This window comes from Ictalurus punctatus, chromosome 21 (genome assembly GCF_001660625.3).
Source record: "Ictalurus punctatus breed USDA103 chromosome 21, Coco_2.0, whole genome shotgun sequence".
NCBI classification, from domain to species: Eukaryota; Metazoa; Chordata; class Actinopteri; order Siluriformes; family Ictaluridae; genus Ictalurus; species Ictalurus punctatus.
The window spans coordinates 14,321,778-14,347,190 of NC_030436.2; the positions used below are offsets into that span (position 1 = coordinate 14,321,778).

The 25,413-nt window shown below is 37.7% G+C and overlaps 1 protein-coding gene across 1 annotated transcript; it reads right to left on the minus strand.

Moving 5' to 3' along the window:
- Nucleotides 1–8,932: 8,932 nt before the first annotated feature.
- zgc:113307 (uncharacterized protein LOC553753 homolog) lies at nt 8,933–14,459 on the minus strand. The gene is made up of 4 exons (XM_017496576.3): nt 14,254–14,459; nt 13,166–13,795; nt 12,624–12,941; nt 8,933–9,391 (listed from the first exon to the last, which is right to left on the minus strand). Exons 2-4 carry the CDS (start codon nt 13,785–13,787, stop codon nt 9,240–9,242), a joined length of 1,092 nt encoding a protein of 363 aa, XP_017352065.1. The 5' UTR covers nt 13,788–13,795; nt 14,254–14,459; the 3' UTR covers nt 8,933–9,239.
- Between the last annotated feature and the right edge of the window lie 10,954 nt (nt 14,460–25,413).

Sequence of the window (25,413 nt, forward strand, 5' to 3'; positions counted from 1 at the left end):
GGACAATACGTTGAAACACTCGTGTCTTATTGGCTGACAGCTCTCAATTCTGACAAATGTTAGCTCACAGTCAGGAAAAATGGATGTACGATGATTTAAACAAAAAAAAAAAATTGAACCAGTAAATGGTTGAAACTGAAACAGTGACTTCCTCTGATACTGAGCAAACAAGGTATAATTTCACATTTGTCAGACATCCAGTTTCTCACCTGACATTCAGTCTGTCAGAACTTCTAATTTGAACTTCTAGGTTTCCTCATCCTTATAACAATTATGCCCTTGCACATTATCATTTCCAAAAGCAGTGTGAAGATCTGTCTTCCACAGCAGCTCTGTTTTCTCTCCTAACAGCAAATTTAGGCTTGACCAGACATCTAATCTTGTTTCTATGTACCACCCATAATAATAATTTTATAAAAAGAATAAAGAAGTATCATTAATAATAGTTTATGCTTACTTCACAAGACCTGAAGTCAACAGGATGTTGATCACTCAACATTGTAAAAATGAAGGGAAAACCAAACTGTAAGTCCACTCTGGGCGTCCAAGTTATATGGCACAATAAACACTGTAAAGACTGTATGTCTGTGATGGAGGTCTGTTACATGCATCCAGACTGAGCTTCATTAAATTCTGCTAACCAAGCACCTTCTCCACCCTGGAGATATGACAAAATGAACCACACAAGCTTTACAACCTCCTCTGGGCTTTGAATGTGTCTGAGTCAACATAAAAACAAGTCATCCCCTGCTGGGGAGAAAGCCAACAGTGTTACAAATCAGAATCAATTAATTCAAGATTAGGCTGTTACACTATGAAGCAGTTTGGTCTGATAAGTTGCATTTGCATAATCTTATAGCAAGAATAGCATTTGTTTGTAATAAGGATGAAATAACAGGAGTACCAGTTAAGAAATGTTGACTGATATACATGATGGCAGAGAGATTTTTATGCTATAATAGCATATTTTGGGAATATTGCAGTTTCCTGTCAGAAACACTTTCCAAGTTTCCTATTACACCTGGGATTTCCTCTTCTTTCAGAAGGGATATGAATCTTTCTCATGCCTTAATAATGACTTTCCCACAACAAGGCTGTATATCAATCCAGTCTCCAGGCTGTGTTAGGTTCCCTTCAGGCCAACTTGTTTCCTGAGACAAACAAACAAAAGTAACTTATTATTATTATCCCATAGATCATTAATAAGAAGTCAGACAGTGCTAAGTGATGTAAGTACTTGTGATACTGAGAGAGTTACTCACTAGTAATTTACTGGAAAATTGGGGGGGGGGGTTGTTCTTTATCAGAACAAACCCAACAGGTGTGCTGAGACCTCATAAATTTCTTTGACTAAAGTTTGAAATTTTAAAGGGACCCTTGAGCTAACATAATAAATTTAACCATTGATACATCTGTCATAAACATGCCTATTCATCTGTTATATCCATGCTTGGAGAGTAACGGAATATGACGTTATGTAATCAGGATACAAATAACTTATAACTGTAATCTGTTACAGTTACGTCAAAAAACAAAGTAATCGTAAAAAATGGGAATACTATCAGGATTGCAATTTTTTCATTTAAAACCAAAGAAACAAATCTTTTGACATAACACAATATAGACAGCTGCTTGATAATAGTTCTGGATCCTTCTTGTTGGTTGTGACTCACGTGAGCAACCTCCTGGTGCATGTGCAAATAAATTTTGCAGAAAGAAAATTTGGTAGAATTGAACACGAATTGTTCTCTGAAATGCTTTTGTTAGGGTGACCATACGTGATCTTTTTCAGACCTTAAAAAAGCATCCGTTGGGATTTCTAAATTTGAGAAAATGTTTGGGATTCAGCTTTAGTTTCATTGTGATGTGCTTATGGTCTAATACTGCATCACGTGTGCACATGTTTGCATTGCTTTAATCCCTCTCTGTAATTCCCGCCTTCTTGCACACCAATTGGTCGGTTATAAAAGACTTGCAGCAACTATTGGCTACATTCCTGCCTACTCTCAGTGAACGCGCAAAGGTGAAGTGCTGTTGTGTACGGCGTCAAACAGTTGCTTGACAATAGCAGTAGATACAGCTAGAACACTAGCAGCTGTCCTGAGTTGAAACAATGTCCATGGCCATATAAGGTCATTTTTAATTTCATGTTATCACATTCGTATTACATGGCCATTCAAATGTGTAAGTGATGGAAGATGGTACACTCATGGCATCTAATATGTTATTTTATTCCATGGACATTCAAAAGAATTTAGGAATTTATATATATATATATATATATATATATATATATATATATATATATATATATATATATATATATATATATATATATGTGTGTGTGTGTGTGTGTGTGTGTATACGATGCTAATAGTGTTAATATATACAAAAATAAAAGAAAATGTCTTTTTCAGTGTATTAAAGTCTGCATTCATAGTAACACTGTTTTGAACACTATTAAGACAGAAAAAAAGGTGCCCTCTTTTTGGAAACCAGAATATGGTCACCCTAACTTTTGTGATGTAATGTTACCCACGCGAGGGACAGTAATCTTTTATTCATTCATTTATTTATTTATTTTCTTAAAACAAATCCAAACATTGAACATCTAAATAAAACTATTTTAGATCATATTGCTTTTCTCTTGACTTCATTTACATATGTGACCTTCAAGTAATCCAAAAGTAATCAGATTACATTACTTTCATATTGTGATACTTGGATTAAGTTACTGACTACATTTTTTTATGAAGTAATTTGTAATTGTTATGCAATACATTTTAAAGTAACCCTCCCAACTCTGGTTGTATCAATGATGCAGTTGTCTCTAGACCAAGATTTCCTGGTTTGCCTGAAAAAAATCGAAAATTGCCTTACGATGACTCATCTTGGAAGCAGGAAAAAATTATTACAATAAATTTGAGGTGGATATTTATCGACAAGCTGTATTTCTGCTAGCTGTCTAATGAGCCAGTATAGCCAGTTTCCCAGCTACTGCTAGGAAGCTGAAGATCTATCTAACCTGACAGTTCTGTGTAGCTTTCTTCAGATCTACAATACTTTGTACCTAATATCACTAACCAGCTGAAAAGCAGGGAGTCAACCTTTAATCACTATGGGCCTAAACTGTGGAACAGAACTCTCTCTACCTGACAATTGATTCATTTAACATTTCTCAAAGCACATTTATTGATTTGAACATTGAACTTGATTTTATTTGTATACTTTTATTTATATTTTTACTTTATTTTTTATCTATTTCTTGTTTTTTTATTTCTTTTTGCTTCTTGTCTTTTATTCTTATCTATTCTTACTACTGATTTTATTTTCTTGTATCTACTGTATATATCTTCTGTAAAGCACTTTGTAAACATTGTTCTAAAAGGTGCTATATAAATAACGATTTACTTACTTACTAACATTAGCTAACTGATAGCAAACAAACTCATACTTGTCACAGGTCAACGCAATTTCAGTATTGAAGTCTCAATTTTCATTCATTCACTCATTCATTGATTCATCTTCAACTGCTTTATCCTGGTCAGGGTCAGTGGATTATCCCAGGAACACCAAAGCCACAGGTTGGAAACACACCCTGGATGGGACTCCAATCCATTACAAGGTACCATGTACATGCACATTCACACCTAGTGGCAATTTTGGCATAGCCAATCCACCTACCAACATGTTTATGGATGGGAAAGAACCCAAAGGAAACCCAAATTGGCACGGAGAGAACATGGAAAACTCTGCACAGACAGTTCACAATCAAACTGCTGACCCTGAACTGCGAGGTGCTGTAGTGTTATATTGTAAGGATTTTTTTAAACAGTATCCAAACCATAGCAGTCAAGATTTTCTTCATTACTAACTTTTGGTTAGATACACACAGGTTAGCACACAGGACTGAGACTGATGTATAGACAGAGACATAGCTGTGGCAAGACATAGACATAGTGTAGCAAGTTTAAAGCTCCCCTGAAATATTTTATGACCGTTCCAAATGCTTATTTGTGGGTGCTGAACATAACAAACAAATACAGAGTAACTGATTATACATATATTGCATGTGTTGAATAACTGTTATCACTATTTTACACAGTATCTACTGTATAATGATGTTCCTTACAGATCAGTGAAGTCTTAATTTCAATTCCTCCACAGTTCACTTCCTCAGACATCAAATGAATGTGTCCCTTAATTTGATTAAGCAGATTTTATTGGCTACTAGCAGCTATGGTGAGAAACAAAATTAACCAATCAGAATCATGGATTTTCCCCATTTCTTTTTGAGAGAGTTCATTGATATTGTAGTTACAGTCAATGAAGGGTAGATCTGGTTTTATTAGATCAAATGTCATTTCCCAACTGTTACTAGTATCTTATTTTATGGTATTTCATTTCCACGTTATTTATAATATCAAGACTGGTTTACAATAGATGCCTTAAACAGTTAAACAGCAAATTCATGTCATCACTGCTTCTACTGTTGTCGGGAATCCAGACAAAATGCATGAATGTGTCACACTTCTGAGTTTAATTGCTCATCTGAAATTAATTCCTGTTTACATCACTGACTATTGGTTTGTAAAAAATAAGTCATGACATCCTTATATGTATTGTACAAAATAAATGTTTGCTGTTTCACAACACTCCAGAACACCCTGTTCTAAGGTTTCCCCCCACTTATAGTGTATGTTGCCAGTAAACATGTTATACATGTTATTGTCTCATAAGCACTGTATTATTTGTATGTACTCTGCTGATGACACACAGATGCTATTACAAGATGTGGAAACTCTTTTCAGGATATGCTTCCTCCTGCTTTCCACACCTTCCTGAGATGACACTACAGCATGAACCTGATTATGGTTTGGTTCCTCCTGCTTCTTGCTGTTTTCAGTTATGATTTATCTACCTTCTGCAGTAAATCATCTCACCTGAATACCTTAAAATATAAAGTTATAAATAACTTGCAAGTGAATAAATCTGCTGCAAGCCCTAGTGGCTTGCACCTTCCAATAAGTCTGACAATGATTATTTCAAATGATTATTCATCTTTTTGTGGAAATGGCAAAATAATAATAATAATAATAATAATAATAATAATAATAATAATAATAATAATGATAATAATAATAATAATCTAGGCTATATCTTTGGCATTTCTTACTTACCATACAAAGAATGGGGAACTCTTCTTTTTAAAGAAAAATAAAATTATACTGCATGCTTATGGCCTAATAGTTCTCACTTGCATTTTTACTAATAATTACTTGCTGTACTGTGGAATACTACATAACCTGACAAACATAATAATGCTATTTTTCAATATTTTACTGTTTTAACATGTAAATGTCAATAATATTAATAACATATGAATATTATTTTTATACCTACATATCCTCTTAAAAGGTTTTTGGGAAACTCACACCCTGTTGTGTAATGTGTGTGACCAGGACTGGAAAGAATGAATTCACTTACCGAAAAGTCTGTACATGTTCATCTGTCAGGATGATGCACTCAGGTCTGGGTTTAACAAGCCCAAATATTCCAGTTGTGGCTGTCTTTCACAAATTGTCACGCAGTAAAGCTATATGACCTCAAGAAACTTTGTCAGTGACTGAACGGAATCAATGCATCACACATGCCCATGACACACTTGACCTTGGTATCATTTGTGCCTTTTTCTAAGGTTTATTTGAGTAGGTGTCTTAGGTACCACAGAGTCAGGGTTGCCAGGTATGCATGAAAAAAACAGACAAATGTTAATTTAAAACTAAGTCCGATTTAAAAAATCGAAATTCTCTCCTCCCAGTATTAAATTCGAAACTCACCACTACCACTTCCAAATATATCTATATATAATATATAATATAAGTATAAGCCATTTATAACCCTTTCATACAGTGTCCACAATTATGGATATTATCATTATTAAATATTATAATTTTTTTAATGATAATATTTATCACTCGAGAGCAATATGGTAGTTTATCATTTACAATTTTTACAATTCCAAAAAACAAAAAAATAAAAAAGAAATTATGTATTTTTTTCTATTGCCTTCACGTTTGGCTTAAAATGATTATATAATTAAATCCAATGTAAGCAAAACATTCAACCCAATATTAAAAATGAACCCGTAGCAGCAGGTCAACACAGTTCCATGGGAAAATGGTGGCCTTGGCAACAACACTGATGTCCAAAATGACCTATATGATCTTATCATGTAAGAAAGGGCTTAGATACACTGCTCTATACAGTATAAGTTCTTATTAAACTCATGAAAGTCAAACTGCTTGTGTGAAATCTCAATCATTCTTATGATTTCTACCAGTGTTTTACATTTCAGTTATTGTAAAGAAACGGTGGAGGAAGCATTGGTTCCTTTAATTGGTTTCTCAGCTGTTTTGTTTATGTTCCTCTGGTGAAAGTGGGTCCAGGGATGTGCTCTCACTCTCTGTTTCTGGAATTGTGCTTTAGAGGCAAAAACAATGTCTCTATGGCACTAACCAAAAGTAAAGGGTTTGTCTCAGTTCCATGGAATGTTATTGAATCCATGACTTATTAGAAAGTTTTAAAGGGTGAGGAAAACAGGCTACAATTGTTACTCCGAATACTGGAAGCTGTAATAAATTACAACAATGGCAGTGGGTTCGAAGGGAAGGCCCAGTTATCAGCATTGACATGGGAATGAATTGTCATTTATTCATGTGTCCTAGCAATTTGTTTAGGACAAATCTAAAATCATTTTATAGTGCTTCAAACTCACCAGCAAAATAGAGCTCAAATGTCTTTTTATAATACACATTTTATCAACAGCCTACCAGTAGATGTCTGTGATTAGATTAGATTAGATCTGATTAATTATGTCAATAATTATATTGAAGCTGTGCCAAACAGTACCAGTCAGGTCAATGGGAAGTATTTCAATACACATTATAAAACAGTGGTGTAGCAGCAGAAATAATGTATTGAATATGGTATATGGTACAGTGATTTTGGATCTGATCATAAATTTTGGGAGAGTTATATATTGAGTTTTGGAATCAGACTGCTTTTACTGACCTTTCTTAAAATTCTTGAATGGCCTTTGGGCTAGTTTTGCCTTGAAACCTGTCAACCCTGAGCACTGTCATAATATCTTAAAGTATGATAACTTGGAAACTTATTTCACAAACCAAAATTGTATAATTTGGACCTATTTAAAATTTTACTTGCCAAGGCCTGAGGCAACAAACATTATTCTGTAAATATATTTGGAGTTAGTCATGATTTCATGAGTTGAATACATGGTATTGGAGGGTCAGATTTCACATTTTGGAATTGGATTGCTTTTATTGAACTTTGTGTTAGTTTGTGTGCTAGTTTTGAATGACCAGTGCATTGGTTTTGGTTGGCAAACCTGGGCACCACTGTGATATACTGGCTTTTAGAGTACAATGTTTGGTAACTTATTATACAAAATAAGTGTGTATAATTTGGGCCTATTATTGATTTTACATGGCAAGGCCTGGGGGGAAAGCATTACTCTGTAAATATATTTGGCAAGATTAGTCATGATTTTGGAGTTTAGTCACACTTTGAGGTTTGGAACTGGGCTGCTTTTAGTAACCCTTGTGCTAGTGTTTTACCTGGTTCTGAATGGACAAAGAGCTGGTTTTACCCTGAAGTCCTAGCAACCGTGAGCACCACCATATTATCTTGGCTCTTGAAGTTTGACAACTTGACAACTTATTGAACAAGTGTGTATAATTTGGATCTATTTTCGATTTTCCATGCTAAGGCTTGATGGAGAAAGCATGACATGACACATCCTTTTGGTTTTTCCTATATGCAGTGCTTAATTTGTAAATCTGCAGGTCCTGGAATGATAAGAGGTTAGTGATCCGGCAGGTCAGGAGGCACGCTAAAGGTCACGGTCCTCAAACTTACAGACATGTAAAAGTGCTTTCCAGTAACTCATGTAGCCAGCAATATTCAATGCTGATTGGTAGGCCTATGTAATTGATCACACTGGCACAGAGACATAATAGCATAACTAACTTAATAACAGTGAGTACTCTCAGTACAAAGGGAAACATTTATGGATTGTACATTCTATCAGTTTATGTGTTGTCACCTCAGTTAGCTACAAAACACATTTTCCCAAAGCACTTTGTAAACAAAGCTACATTTCATACAGTAAGCTTACTTACAATAAACATTAACTGCACAACATAATCAAGAAAAAAATCATCTTACCTAAGACAAAATATCCCACAATTGTGGGTCACAAATGAGATTCATTATGGAGAAACCCTGCTCGTGCTCCACTCAAGATCACTGTGGTATTCACAGCCATCATCTGCCTCAGTCCTTCTGGGACTTTTTGTCTGTTTGAGTCCCTGTACTCCCTAAAAGCCTGAATAACTGTACATGGGCTATTAACTGTATTTAATTCCGGGTAATCAATCTCACTTACAAAGCCATGTGCAGATTGACAGCGTTTAGCCTCGTAAGTGCTTCTAAAACCTTCCACAGTCAGGCTAGTGCTGTCACTGATAGTCATGGGAACAGTCTCCAAACTGCTTCATCACTGACCTGCTGTCCTTCGCTCTATTGGACTCTTGCCTTTTCACTATTTTTTTTTGTGTTCTTAAAAATGCTGGTAATGATAACCGCTTTATTTTCGCCATGACACAGACTACAAAACATGCTACATGACTTCGTGACAACAAATTCAGGTGAACTTTGAACTTGAAATGATTGCGTTATGTGAAAGAGGCTATTGATTGGCTATTAGCAATATTTAAGCATTAACATTGCTTAAATGCTGTTGATAATATTGCTGCATGAGACTTTCCATCCAACTGCATTGGTGCCGGATCCACATAAAACGGTTCTGGAACGCAGGTGTGCTATATTTCAGAGGTGCCAGATCCTGTCGGCAGGATCCAGCTGCTATACATGTGATTTAATTAGGTCAGAAACCTAGCAATGCTCTTCACATTTCTGACAAAATTGCTGAACAGAAAAAAAGTCACAGAAAGATCATGTTTATTATTTATGTGAACGCTAAACATATACATTGTTGCAATCATTTACAAGAACTACTTTCATTCCTAGTCTAAAAGCATCATGTATATCATATATTCAAATTCTTATATGAAATTTTGGTGTTCTGTCTTGCAGCAGTTATAGTGCAGTCTGCACAAAGATGGAACTGGCAATATAAAAGTAGCTGGAACAGGTCAGATATAAATATTTTGAAGGATTCGGAGACAGTACACCCAGTCAGGAGGTAGCTGATGATAATCTATATTATTTCCATCCAGCCGCAATATCTTTATATGTGAATATGACATTAGACCCACTGTCCTGCAGAGACTGCTGACGTTAAATTCTGGAAAGAAAGAATCAAATAAATCACACAGTTAGCAACATTTTCATATATAATAATATGGTTTGAAGAGTTTGTAGAGGGTTTCAATTTAGCACCACCAGACCAAGCTCATGAAAAATTACAAACTTAGTAATATGTGGGGAAAAACACTAAACAGTGAAGACCATTGGATCTCCAGTGTTGAAATTGGTATTGGAAGCTCTGCTATAAAATGTATTCAATGCTTCCTAATGTTGTTTTCCTAAGTATGATCATCCTCTGTTGTTGGAAAACCATATATACTAGTCATTCCCAAGCTGTCATCATCTGGACCACATGAAAATGTCCCACTTATACAGGAGCTCAGTTCTTCAGTCTAAATGAAATGGGTTACATGTGTATTGGTATTACTATTCAATATGAAGGCTATATTAAAGATAATGGAAAGGGCCATATTCCTGCAGTACTGGGCTCTCTTTGGACACCGAAAGATGATGTCTGTTAAAGTGAGGAGACTGTCTGAGACATTCAATTCATGTGTCCAAAGTGTTACTGAATCTATGTTTGGTCTTGTTGATGATTGTATTCTGTGTCATCTCTGCTGAAGATCTTTGAGTAATATAAGCCCTCATTCTTTCCTCCTGCCAGTAGGAATATGTGGCTCCAAATGTTTTCCCTTCAAAATGTTCTGTCTTTTTCCTGTTTTTAGGATAATGTCTAAAAAAATAAATCATTTTTTATTCTAATATTAAAACAGCTGTCCAATACAAAACCAGGCCAAATTAGGTCCAACATTAGAGCTTCCCTAATAATGGTCCTATATGTATAGAAATATTGATAGTGAACTATGGTTAACGCATGGTTTTTTTTTCCTTGTTCAAAGCGTCAAATCATAGCATGTTATGCAATGGTAATTCTTCTAATCAAATTCAGTCTGAGAAATGTCGAGAGAGGGGAGAACAGAAAGTGCTTTTGGCACTGAGTCTTTCTGGAGTGTTCACAGATGATTCCAGATGTTTCTCCCTCACCTCATGTGTCTCACAGCAAAAAAAAAAAAAAAAACTCTCTCTTTCCATTTATACTTATCACATTTTCCATAATATTTCTCATAGTCTCGTCCCGTCTAAATGTTGATGTCACGTCGCCAGAGATTACATCATGTATATGACAGCATGATTTTTCCCATTACTGATTTCCAACATGCAAACACTACAACAGGCTTTAGACGTCAAACATCACAAGACTGGTAGGCTGTGCAGGTTCTGGCCAGTGTAAAACAATGACATCAGAGACACTTCTTCAGAAAATAGTGTATAGTGTATATTTAGATTAATAAATCATGTAGCAAAATAGAGTTCTTTAAGCTGTTAAGACCACTCTCAAAACGTGCTTATTAATTTTACTATAAATGCATTTTTAAATTCAAGAACTGTATTAAAGTAAGTTCCTGTTTGGTCCAGTGAGAATTACTGCAGTTGATGGATTGAAGAAGTTGAGGATTGTCTATGGCAGCTGTTCTTGTTCTCAGTGGTCCCTCTTTTCCTGCAGCTAACTATGATAAAGTGGATTAGTGTTTTCATTTAAGCATGCTGAAAGTGCAGTAGGGTTCCTATGAAAAATAAACAGATTTGGCAGACACAATCGGACTTGCAAGTCACGTGGTAACATGATACAGTAACACGGGTATTTTCAAAACACGGAAAGTCTCCGTATTGTCGGTATCCTAAAGGATTTACAGCTGAAAAAGTGACGTCATTTTGAAAATACCTGCATTACCATGCTGCATTAGCACAAGCCTTACAAACCTGATTGTGTTTGTAGCAACGAGAAGGAGAATGCCCAGTGTGTTAAAAATAGATTAATAATAAAATTATTAATCTTGTTCAAATAGTGTAGTGGTAGAAGTTAAAATACTTTGCAGCAGAACATCTCATTCTGCGCTTTCCATTGAAAGTTTAATACATTGCTATGTAATGTATGCTTGTGCCAGAATGTTGATATTCAATGTATGAACTTACATTGACATTTTTCTTGAAACAATATCTCAGTATTTTAAAATGTCAAGAAAGTTTATTAAAATGTTAGTATGGATTTATAAGTGCATCTCAAAAAATGTGAATATCGTGGAAAAGTAAATTTTTTCCTGTAATTTAATTCATAAAGTGGAACTTTCATGTATTCTAGATTCATTGTGCATGAAGTGAAATATTTGAAGCCTTTTTTGTTTTAATCTTGATGATTACGGCTTACAGCTCATGGAAATCAAAAATCCAGTATCTCATAATATTAGAATAAAGAATTTATAATACAGAAATGTCGACCTTCTGAAAAGTATGTTGATTTTTCATGAATTTCTGCATAAATCCGGCGTGGCAGGGAAGCAGTCAGCCAGCCTGTGTCACTGCTGAGGTGTTCTGGAAGCCCAGGTTGCTTTGATAGCGGTCTTCAGCTCGTCTGTATTGTTGGGTCTGGTGTTTCTCATAGATTCTCTATGGGGTTCAGGTCAGGTAGTTTTGGCACTGTGGGCAGGTACCAAGTCCTGCTGGAAAAGGAAATCAACATCTCCATAAAGCTCGTCAGCAGATGGAAGCATGAAGTGCTCTAAAATCTCCTGGTAGACGCTGCATTGACTCTCAGCTTGAGAAAACACAGTGGACCAACACCAGCAGATCACATGGCAACCCAAATCATCACTGACTGTGGAAACTTCACACTGGACTTCAAGCAACTTGGATTCTGTGCCTCTCCACTCTTCCTCCAGACTCTGGGACCTTGATTTCCAAATGAAATGCAACATTTACTTTCATCTTCCCCGTGATTGTGGTTGTGTGTACTGAACCAGACTGAGAGATTAAAGCCTCAGGAAACCTTTGCACATGTTTTGAGTTAATTATCTGATTAGAGCTCTTCTCAGGTCCACATTTCTGTATTATAAATTCTTTATAGAGCTGCAACTAATGATTATTTTGATAATTGGTTAATCTGTTGATTATCTTTTCAATTAATCAATTCGTTCACTATTTCATTATTGTGAAGTGATGTCACTGACGGGGGTTATCCACAGTGACATCACAGACCCAACTAATCGATAATGAAATTCGTTGTCGATTATTTTAATTGTCAGTAGTTATTTTCGATTTTATTGGTTATTGGTTGCAGCCCTAATTCTTTATTCTAATAGTTTGAGATACTGGATTTTTGATATCCATGAGTTGAAAGCCGTAATTCAGCGACCTGCATTGTATTATCTCACCTCTGATACGGTTAACCTCTAGGTAAAGGTACTGCAGGGTGGTGGGAACAACTGGGATTTCAGTTAGCTGGTTGAAGGAGAGGTCTAGTTCCACTAGCGAAGTCACGTTGAAGACACCAGGGCCCAGGCCATCATTTTTCAGCTGGTTGTTGCGTAGACGCAAATAACAGAGTCTCTTAAAGCCTTGGAGGCTGTCCTCAGCCATGCCTGTCAGAGCGTTGTGTGAGAGGTATAGCTGCTGAACAGATGGAGGCAGATGCTTGGGGAAAGTGCCCAGGACATTCTGACTGAGGTCCAAAAGGTTTAGGATTGAAAGGCCTGGTGATGAACATGACAAACATTCACAACACTATGATTCCTGTGTTTACATATTATAACTATGAGAGTTGTAATTCACTGTTTCCAGGGGATTTCAGTTTTGAATATACAAATGGATGTTTTAAAGATACAGTAAATATTAGAGATTTGACCTAGATAATAAAAGGGAAGCGTCAAGTTACAAATCAGTGCACTGAAAACTCTTTCTCAATTTAAGGCCATACCTTTGAAGTCAGTTTCTCCAATAGTTCTCAGACGGTTGCCTTGAAGCAGAAGCAGTGTTAGATTCTGTAAGTTCTCAAAAGCTCCAGGGCCAATTTTCTCAATTTGATTGTAAGCCAGTCTTAGCTGCTTGAGTCCACCAGGCAGCCCTGCTGGCACCTCGCTCAAGTTGTTATGGTTCATGAAAAGGTTCACTAATTGGGTCAAATTGACCAGCGACCTACCATCAAGCCTCTCACTGAGAAGCTGGTTTTGGTCCAAAATGAGCCAGCGTAAATTAGTGGTATTGACAAAGGCTTTAGCGTTAAAACCAGTGATCATGTTAGCCTGAAGGAAAAGGTATTTTGTTCTGGACGGAAGACTTTCAGGAAACTGCTCCAGGCCTTTGTGGTCACAATACAAAGCTGTGGGCCACTGAATTGCACAGTCACATTTCACAGAACAGTTCTGGTTGCTCACCATCCATGACCAGCTGGAGTCCACTCGATTCCTGAGGGTGAAAATAGTGGGCTCACCTAGAAATCGGTCGATCTGCAGAGGCAAGCCACCATAATCAGTGTCTACAGTCATGGCCTGCATTTGCCCACACACAGACAGTATTACGAGGAGCGGCCTGATGTCCATGGGTTGGCCTGAATAAGATAAACAAAAAGAGTATGTAATGACACACTGTGCTCGTGATATGGTTTATTATTACAGGGTGCACAGGATGCACCTTTAGAAACATACAAACCATGGGAAGTATAGTTTTATTAAATAGCAGCTTGCACATATGCCATTAGGAAAATAGCATTAGTTGTAGCTTGTTTTCCCTGTGTCTCATCAGCTTTTTCCATGCAGACAGATCTTGCCTTAATTCTTTTGTGACCCATGTTTAAAAAGAATCCCACTTATGTACCATTTTGCTTGCATTCCTTAACATTAATTAGTTTTGTTTGCATAGTTTGATTCCTAATCTAAATCTAAAAGACTGCAACTGCGTTCCATTTTTCCTCTAACATTGCATCATTTTTTCCATTTCAGATGTGTGAGAAGCAGCCTAAGCACAATAGATCATAATTTTGTTCACGTGTAGCAAGAATGTCCATACCTCTCTTTCCAGCTGACGGGTTTTAGTCTGCAAAGTCCCTGATACAGGTTTGTCTGGTTTCTTATTGCAGCCGCATACACAGTATACTGCAAGGTGTTTGCACAGAGTTTACCTCGCCACAGAAGAATTCGTCAATGCTTCATGGCCAAAACCCCAGTCCTTCAGGATTTCTTTTACATACCCCTCAACCTCCCACCCTCTGTCTGTTCCTCTGTTTGTAGCCTATGGTTGCAGTCTGGCTACTGAGCAACATTTAACAGAAATGGAAATTGAAAAGGTACAGAATAATGCAGAAAAGAAAATGCTGGGCATTTACCCCATAAATCTTTATTGCAAGGCATCAGGAAAAGATATGCACCTGTTCTGCAGAGGTCTCTTGGCATGCATATTAACAGGATGTCATGTAATGTTTATTCATAGATGCTGTTTACACTATTGCATTATATGCAGAAATGCATGCAAATAAATTCTGAGGTTAGTAACAGATGGCCATTTAGCATGATTGCCAGGAATGTGCCAAATCACAATATTTCATTTCATTCAGCAAATATTTTTATCAAGAGCCTGTTCTAACTAATGAGTGACATACGTGGCTGCTTAGGGCCCTGCAGCTGCCAAGGAACCCCTAATAAATGTTGGCCTATGAGGATATATTCACATATAGTTCTAGAAAATAAAATTGTTTGGGTTCATGTGTTCCATCATGGCTCTGACTTAAATCTACACTACATACATTGTGTACATGTCTAAACAATACACCACACCATTTATGGTACACCATTCCACGTATACCATGTATGGTATACTATATAGACATACTATTCAATGTAGTGGTTGGGGACATAGAACATTTCTTGAAATTAAGTGCTTAAAGTAGATAAGGGAAAAGAGATGAGAAGAATGGAAAAAATTATGTCTTTGGTATTCTTTGTTTTTATAAAACTTTTTTAGTAGCACAACAGCACAGCAGACCCAGGGTAAATTTCTTAAAAAGAGGCTAATTTTCTTTTTGTTAACAGTGTACTCATGGCACACCATTTCGCACTCAGAATTTGTGTTCTTTAATCAGTATTATGGTATAATGAACTATTCCAATTTATTAACGAGAAACTCTTTAATAATATGCAACTGATTGCCAACGCTTAATCAAATACTTATTCAAAATCTACAAATCTGATGTGAAGGAGGGATTTTGTCTAGTGTGAAAGTTGTGCAATAGTATATTAGTTTTGTTTGTCCTGTGGAGATACTACAGATCAATACGATTGTTTATTCTGCCACCATGTCACCCCCACTTGAGGAGGTTGCTGTGACAAAAGTAGTCATTCTGGTAAGGGCCCTTATTCAAAGTTTGCTCAAATTGTTTAGGGCCTCCAAAAGGCAAGAAAATTGGCATAATGTACACACACATTGATTGGAAGAGTCTTGTGGGTGTTTCTGTCTCAACATACAGTTAAATTATCAAGGTAAGTTCAAGGCTACTATACATGCATGGAAAAGACATTCAGAAAAACTTTCTCAGTAAAACTTCCATTTCAGTTTTCTACACCATCCCTGGGAGGAATATAATGCAAGGGACTGCTGGGACTCTGCAAATGGTGTCATTGGCTAAAACCATGACTGGAGCAGAATGGAATGGAGAGAAAAAGTCTGTGTGTGTCCTGCTTCCCCCCACATACTCATGCACAGTAGTTTTACACAAGGCTACAGTACAGCTGGAGTGGACCTGGGGAGCCAAACAGACCCTCTATGTGTATGTGTGCATGTGTGTGTGGGTTAGCTGTAAAATCCTACTCAGTAAGAAAAGGAAACAGAACTTTGGGCATAAATGTCCAGAATGGTCAGAGTGCCCCTTACCCATAGTAGTGAACAATAATAAATAAATAATAAAACTTTATTTTATGGATGTGTTTATGGATGATGCCATGCATCTATTTATTTCATATCAGACACATTGTCACCATTCAAGGTTCATTTTACTTTTTGCATAACTTTACATAATTTCTCCTGGCATAAACACAGAAATCCAATCTGTAGAAATTCAATATTTCTGAAGAGCTGAAACAAGTTTCAGTGATATATTCAAAGTGGGAAAGTTCAGTTATAATGTTTCGTGTCTGTAGTCCAAAACAGATTTCATACTTTCCCTCCAAAGCTACAATATTTGTTCACTGTGGTTTGAAGAGGCCTAAAACTTCTTATATGTCATGTCACAATCAGGAAGACTTGCAGCTAGATGAAAAAATCTGCACATGGCAAACCTTATGAGAAATCCTTAGCTGTTCAATGTTAAGTACTGTGTTATTGGGTTGTTGTTAACTGTGTTGTGCATATGAAAATTTTTGAGCATTCATGCACATTCTCTCATAACCATATTGTTTATGCAAGATAGCATAACATTCTAACATTCTAACTAAAAGCTATAATACATTCTAACTCAACATTCTCACTTCAAATAACTTAATTGGTATATGATAGAGCTGAAATAATAATAATTATATATATATATATATATATATATATATATATATATATATATATATATATATATATATATATATGATTGTGCCCTGCAATGGGTTGGTCCCCTGCATTGTGCAGTGAGTCCCATGGGATAGGCTCCAGGCAACCCTGTGATCCTGTGTAGGATAATTGGTATGGAAAATAGATGAATGGATGGAATGATAAACCAGTGTGTCAAGCATTTACATTTTCATCATAAAAGTGGCTGCCACTTTTTTCCAAAGCAACTTACAACTGAGACAGGATACAACTGAACAGATGAGAGTTAAGTGTCTTACTCAAGGACAGTGGCAGATTGGCAGTGCTGGGATATGAACTTATACCCTTCCAATCAGTATCCAAAACCTTAATCAACGTGCCACCACTTCCCAGTTTTGAGTGCACATGCATGCTGAAACCATTAAAAAAAAAGTCACATGTAACAAATTAGTGATGTAACAAATTATTTGCAGTAAATGCTGCTATCATACACTATCCTTGGAACCTTCTCAATATCCAGTTCCATGGTGACAGGTAGCAACAGCACAGACTTTCCAGAGTGTCACACCTCTAAATAATATCACTGAGGAGTATGCTCCTCATCTCATAGAATGGCATGCCAAAGTAGGGGCTGGACACATTTTTAGGCCATTCTGATGTTCACCAACCAGTGGTCCAGCCTCTGTTTAGACAAGGGAGCCCCCTGTGGCTTTAATCCATTGTAGATAAACAATTGGTCTGAGAATCGGATGGTTGCAATCTGGTCTAAATAATATGGTAAGGAATATATCACATGCATTAGTGGATGCTCTGCAGGCTCACTTTCAGTGAAGGCTGCCGTATCAGTTTACTGGTTCACAAAATTTGATGATATGATCTTAGGCAAAAATCATGAGATCACCTGAGTGCCATGTGGCTAACAAAGCATGCAAGGCAAGCTTATCACCAGAGGATTTAACTCTCCAAGTCCTTTAGCCAAGGTGATTGGTAGCAAAAAGGCCATTTTCAGGGATACCCATTTCAAGGCAGTGTCCTCAAAGGGAAACCCCACAGTGAACTCCAATCCATTCTGAGATTGTTACACTGGTGTCATGACCAGGGAGCTGCTTGAGAAACAATGTATCATGCTCATTTGGTCCCATCCTTGTCAGGATAACACTCTAGGATGATGCTGGGTTGTACCTGGATATGGTTGAGGGCTAGCCAAAGAATGAGTTCGGCTCCATGTCCAGGCTTTTATCACTGGACTGGCTCAGATGGCAACCCATAGTCTGGCACCCAAGGGCCAGCTGGAGCATCTAGCCATCAGAAGACCCATGCTCAAGTGGGTCAGTCTGTCCTCATAGGGGCACCCTCAGCAGTTTTGCTCAAATTGTTCTATCTCTAGCTCAAAATTGCTGCCAAGTGGCAAGGACGATGTAGGACTGCATGGCAGGGTGAGGAAGTCAAGTATGAGGTATTACAGAGTCCCATAGGCCTTCAGACAAACCAAGTAAAGTTTGGATTGGTTAGGTGGATGAATGTTCTCTTGGCTTCCCCTTGGGTCATGGGAAGGTGCATCCCCATATTGATAAGACTGCTGTGACAAGATGGAGGTGAGACAGTTAATGGAGCTGAGGGAATATTACCATAGAGTTATGCCTAATTATTTGAACCTCACCAGCCCTTTGAGCAATCTTTCTACAAATGGAGCACCAGATCTGGTCCAGTGATTGGAGCAGTGTTCTCTGATTTTTTTTTTAATAATTTTTTGCTGCAAATTGATGTGGTGTATTGAGAGCTTGGGACCATTGTGTCCCAGGTGTTGGAAGGTCTCCATGCAACAGTCAAAATACAGCACCACTGAAAAGGAGTGTGTGGCCAAAGTGGGTAGGCCTCAAACAACTGTTCGCTGTTTTCATCCTCTGTTTGAACCATGCTCCGCTGCAGTGGCTCCACAGCATGAAGTATGCCAACATGCAGGTCCTTGGTATTTGGCATTACAGTCTTTTAAATTCACAGTGGTTCACAGGCCAGGGGCACAGATGGTAGGGGCCGATATTCTCTCTTGTCAGTGGGGTGGACTGTTGCAGGCTGGATGGCTTCCTGGTCTGCATCGGGCAGTGGGTTTATGTAGCAAGTGGGGGTATGATTTAAAGTGGGACTTCTCTGGGTGGGAAATGCTATTAGCCAATAGAGGAGACAAGGCCTCTTGTAAAAATCTCAAAAGCAGTCACAATGCAATGGAAAGGAAAACCTTTATTAGCATCTGTGTTCTGGGATACTGGGAACCTGTAAATGTGTCACACAAATCCACTGATGTTAACTGGTCCTTTAGTGGCAGGGGGCACCAGGGGCACTCAGACACCTACCAGGGCTCAGTGTGAGACAAACAGTGCCTTTGTGATTGCTGGAACATGGAAATGGGTTGCAGTGACATCAATGTACCATGGGAACCTTCAGATTAGCTGTGCTGGCTTTGTGATTTTGAAATCTGCGCACTCTTATCCAGTGCCTCTCTGGGGTCAGTCCCAGCACTCATGACACATTTTGCAGTTTTGGTAGCCATTCATTCATATTAATCCATGTGAGTTGGAAAAAAAGTTGATATAGAGAAAATGTGATTCATCTTATAAAATTGGAGCTCTTTGTTCTTTCACCTTGTCTGGACACATGATTTCTAGAAAATATCAACTAAGTCCTGAAAGTATTACGTTCTGTCTGATGCAAAGTGGTTGTGAAAAGGTAGCACATGCCATTCCTCTCAGAGCACAGCAGTCTGGCAGTCTAACTTCTTTTCCATGAAAACAGGAGGGAATTAACCATGCAGTGCTTTTGAGGGCGCTTTCTCCTTGAACATCGACTGGGAGGGAATGTGACTAAGAAGGAATAAATGCGGATGAGGAATAAAATGTTTATTTATTTATTTGTATGTAATTTATATCAAATGCATGTACATTTGAACCTCTCCATTTATCTACATTCATGAGCTACACAAGGAGGCATGGTTTTGTATTTTTATAATATGATTCTAGACAGGAATCTGTCAGAAAAATATTTTTTTAGGTTCTTTTGGTGGTATGCACATTGTGCAGAAAATCTTCAAGTAACATTGTGCAATGAAAATCTCCGCTCAACAGCATAAACAGCAGTTCTTGGACTAAGACTGACACAGAGAGTGTCTTGCTGAGGAACAACATGTGAATGATTAAGCCGCTGCTGATTAAGCTTGCAAAAATGAAACCCAGGGTTCTGCAGCACCCCTCTGTAGCCATGTGCTCCTAATTTTCCACTACTCATACTTATCCTCATCTCATCACATAAACTTCATATCAGACCTCCCCAAAACAAAATGCGTAATAAAAAAATTTAATAAATAAAAGACACACACACACACACACACACACACACACACACACACACACACACAGTGCCATAAGATCCTTTACATCCCTGCCATATACACACTGTGTATAATTCTGCATGCACGTTGCAGAATGCATATGCAACATACAGCAGAGCTTCCTGTTTGTTGGATACATGCAGGTTAGTTGAGCGTTTCATTTTCCTCTGGCTGGCTGCGATGGAGCGCTGTGTGGAAGGTTTGCGGTTGGTCCTGTGTGTAAAGCCAAGCCACACACAGGCTGGTTGAAAGTGGTAGGTGTTACTCTGTGCTCGGCAGACATGAGATTTGACTCATCTTGCTCTCGTTTGCTCTTCCAATACATGAACACAGGACCATTTAGTCATATAACGAAACATGCAGCAACAGAAGCCAGAGGATGTGTCTGTCAGAGGAGGTTTGAAAGAAAATGCACTCATTCAGATTTACTCTCCTTAACAAGTGTTAATATGAAAGGCAGTTTAACTCATTAATCGACCCATCGGTGAATCCAGGCTTACATTCCTATTAGTTTCATGGACTGTTCAAGTTACTGAATAATATGCTATTCTGATAGTAACAGTATAAACATGTAGTTTAATGGTTGAAATATATAGATAGAAAGAATTTGCTATAAAAACTGACATCTATGGGAGTATTTTCAGTAAGATCGTTTTACCTCATGTTCTGCAGGAGAAAAAAGCACAAATTACAGATTCTCTTGGCTCTCCCACGTGTGAGAACCAGAGGGCGCCCTATACCTCAAACCACAAGCACCAGGCTTTAAGGCTTATTAAACTCGGTTTCATTGTATACTGTATGTGTTTGATTATCAATGGTCTTACAGTGGATTTTCCGCCCTTTTGTTGCTCACATGTTTCTGATCTATTGTTTGCTTTTTTATGTTTTGGGAAAAGAATGAAGTGATTTTGATGGGATCATAATGATTACCACATGGGCCGGGAGGAAGTGTATACCCAGTTCAGAAGGGAATGTATATGCTTGATTGAACAGCAATGGGAAACTCTTTGGTTAAATACAGCTGTGAGTTGAGGAAATATTTTGAAGACCTTATTTTACCATCTTTATAAATCATTTGCTACTTAGTGAACCAAGTGCCTGCTGCAAATACTGGTATGGCAGATTGGTTTAATGGTGATATACTGTAAATAAATCATTATATAAATGAAGTAGGGTAAAATGTACTGCTTTTAAGGTTGTGCTGGCTTTATATTGAAATAAATGAAAGTAAACATGAACATTTCATTTTGTGGACTATTTATCAACTTTCCATTAATGAAAGGAGAAAACCTAAACAAGTCAAATAGCTTTAGTATTACTTCAATGGAAAATTCACAAACATACTGTTTGTATGTACAAGTGTGCTGACATCTGAATGTTATGACATGTGTTTTGTGTTGGGAATCCTATGGTGCTCTTTTAGGGGTCAAAGGTACACATTGCCGCTATGCAGTCAGCCTGAGAGCAGTGCATACTGGCCCTGTGGGATAATCCTGAGTTGTGAGTGCTTAACTATATATAATGAGCATGAAGCTAGATTCAAAGATAAACAGCCTTAACTTAGCTGGCTTAATACTCAGCATTATATTTGCATACTTGCAAATTTAGTTAACTCATCCATCTAGTAGAAGAAGAAGAAGAAGAATCTTTGTAGTATAATCCTCAAAGGAAATGGAAACAGTCTCAATAAATCAAAATGTCATGTTGAAATGCACCATGGGCACCTGGTATATATTATAACTCCATCCATATGTCCATTTTCTGTACCGTCTATCCTACACAGGGTCGCGGGGAACCTGCAGCCTATCCCAGAAACTCGGGGCACCTGGTCGGACACCCAGGACGGGGTGCCAACACATTGCAGGACACACACACACACGCACATGCACACGCACACTCTCATATTATAACTTTCTTTTATTATTTCTTTCACATATTATACAATTCTTTATATCCATTTCATAAGAAAGTGTATTGTACAATAGTTTTTATGGACTACCACAGTTCTGTGTATGTTTATGAGAAAGCAAAACTATTTTATAGTGAAAGACATTCTTCTCTTGCTATATATTTATGGGGAATGACGGCACACTGTCCTGATTGACACACTTCAAATATGTAAACACAGATGTAATATGTGGTACAGTGTGTTTAAGGTAATTATAATGCTATTCTGGTATGGCCACATGCCTGTGGATTAATTTGCTAAAGACACATACCAATGACACAACAAGAGCTTCAGGTTGTGAAAGTCCTCTGACGCTATTTACTTTCCGGTAGATGACATCTGGTAGTTGAATACTTTCCCTTATATTTAATGATTAAATGCACATGTTTCCCTATTGCAATGCTGTTCATTTCTTTTCTTTTATTAAGGCTAATTTTATTCTTTCATCCATTCATTTATCAATCTTCAGTAACTATTTTATCCTGGTCAGGGTCACAGTGGATCTGAAGCGTAGGACCAGGAACTACTACTGTTGGGTCCTGGAGCAAGGCCCTTAACCCTGAACTACTCAGTTGAATAAAATGAGAGAAATGTAAGTTGCTCTGGATAATGGTGTCTGCCAAATGCCGTAAAGACAATAACTGCCTTTTGGTAATCTCAGGAAAAGGAGGCTTATGGCACTTTCTGCATTAAGATAGGATAAGATAAGATTAAAAGTTTACTGATACCACACTGGGGAAATTCCCTCATTAGAGTAGCTCAATTACACAAAAAACAGATTAGAATTTTAAAAATTGTATATATTTGTATGTATGTTTGTGTATGTGTATATCTACATATATATATATATATATATATATATATATATATATATATAAATATATATATATATATATATATATATATATATATATATATATATATATATATATATATACACACACACACACAGAGATAAGAATAATAGTAGTAAAAATTATAATAATGGTAATAAATACACTATGAACACCACAATTTATGTACAGATGAATACAAATATGAATATATACAGATGAGTAACACCTCGTTTATATACAGATAAGTGATGAATGGATTATTGCACAGTTAACAGTAGAGGTTGAGCAACAAATAGTAATAAGTGAATAAATGTTCATATAATATCATTATGTTGTTTTTTTGCATTAAAGAGTCTGACTGTAGGGATGAAGGACCAGCAGTAGCGCTCCTTCTTTCACTGACAGTGCAGCAGTCTGCTGCTGAAGGAGCTGCTCAGGGACCCCAGTGTCTCATACAGGGGAGTGAGAGGAATTGCCCATGATTGACTCCAGCTTAACAAACATCCTCCTCTCCCCTATTACCTCTATGCTGTCCAGAGGGCAGACCAGGACAGAGCTAGCCCTTTTAGCCAGTTTGTTAAGATGTTTCCTGTCCCTCTCTGTGCTCCCGACGTCCCAGAAGACTACAGCATAGAAGATAGCAGATGCTACCACAGTGTCATAGAACAAGTCCTGCACACACCGAAAGACTTCGGTCTTCTCAGCAGGTGGAGATGACTGTCCCTTTTTATACAGGACATCTGTGTTTATGGACCAGTCCAGTTTATTGTTTAGGTGAACACCCAGGAATTTGTATGTCTCCACCCTCTCGATGTCAACACTCACGGTGGATGTTCACCGTGTAGACCAGTGTGGCCTCCTATGGAGGTCAACGGCCATCACCTTTGTCTTGCTGGTGTTGAGGCAATGGTGATTTAACTCACACCAGTTGACAAAGTTAGCGATGACCTCCCGGAATTCCTCATCGTTCTCTTCTGATACTCATCCAACAATGACACTATCATCAGAGAACTTCTGCATGTGGCAGCTGCTGGTATTATGCCTGCAGTCCACTGTGCACAGGGTAAAGAGAAAGGGAGTGAGCACTGTACCCTGTGGTGATTGTTGGTGATCCATGCAGCCAGTTGGCGCATTATTCATTTGAATAGTTAAGACACAAAATAACCCCATATCAATAATTTCATTTAAGCTCACTCATGCTTTGTGTGGGAATAGTAAATGTTGCTTTAGTCAATCCTAAAGTTTTCCAGATTCCTTGCCTGCTGATTACTTGTCCCACTGTTACTGAACTTCTGTGATTCAAGTATTACTACCACACATGGCAAATCCAGACATCATTCACAAAGCTTGCACCTGGGAAGGGTTTACGGTCCAAAGGCACAGAGCAGCACGAATATTAAGTGTTTCCTGATGTTGGTATTAACTCCATATGGGAATGGGATATCAGTGCCTGCATGAAAGGGCACTAAAATAGGGAAGCCAGAGGATGAATTTTGACACTGTTCTCTTGTCGTTTTGTTGTCGTCTCCCATTAGTGGTCTCATGAAATTAAGTGAATGTGGAAAATAAGTCCAAAAATCATTATCACAATACTTTTTTGTATTTGTATACACAATACAAATTTTGATATGCAGTTCTCGAAATCCAGTGGGTTTTTGAAACAAACACACCATAATTTGGAATAACTATGACACTTGCAGTTGGTCTTTATTATTGTACTACCGATACTCCGAACCTTGATCATCCATCTTCAGGAATCACTTTATCATCATTTTAGAGTTGTGGTGGATCCAGAGCCTATTGCAGGAACACAGGATGTGTAATTGGAATACCACCCCGGATGGGACATAAGTCCATCACAAGGCACCATTCACACACACACATTCAGACACAGGGGCAATTTACTGTAGCCAAACTCCTCATAAACATTAACTGAATGAATTGAGCTGAGGTCCCTATAGCCTTGAGCCAGCAATGCTACCATCTGTGCCACTGTGCTGCCCACAATATACTTAAAAAAAGTGAAAATGAAACAATATCATATCAGCATAGCATGCAGTGATGTAGCAAACAACTTGCAATTTGGTTAAGGTCCGGCGATTGACCTTCCACTTTTCCCCATGATAAAGTCCTTTGTTGAATTGGCAGTGTGTTTTGGATCATTGTCTTGTTGCATGATAAAGTTCCTCTCAATTAATTTCTTTGTAAATGGACAGACAAAATGCTCCTGTAAACTTCTGAATTCATTCTGCTGCTACCATCATGAGTTACATCATCAATGAACATTAGTGAGCCTGTTCCAGAAGCAGCCATGCAAGTCCAAGCCATGACACTAGCTCCACCATGTTTCACAGATGACTTCTAGGTTTTGGATCAGGAGCAGATCCATTCTTTGTCCACACTTTGTCCTTTCCAGTACATTCAGTGTCTGTTGCTCAGTACACCAGGGGTTTCTTTCTTTTTCAGGACATTTCAAATTGTTGTATTGGCTA

Excerpts from the sequence above, each read along its gene's own strand:
- zgc:113307 (XM_017496576.3), bottom strand. The coding sequence starts at position 13,787 with ATGGACATCAGGCCGCTCCTCGTAATACTGTCTGTGTGTGGGCAAATG. Across the intron at positions 12,942-13,165 it reads TGGAGAAACTGACTTCAAAG|GCCTTTCAATCCTAAACCTT; the intron begins GTATGGCCTTAA and ends GTTCATCACCAG. Across the intron at positions 9,392-12,623 it reads AGAGGTTAACCGTATCAGAG|AATTTAACGTCAGCAGTCTC; the intron begins GTGAGATAATAC and ends CTTTCTTTCCAG.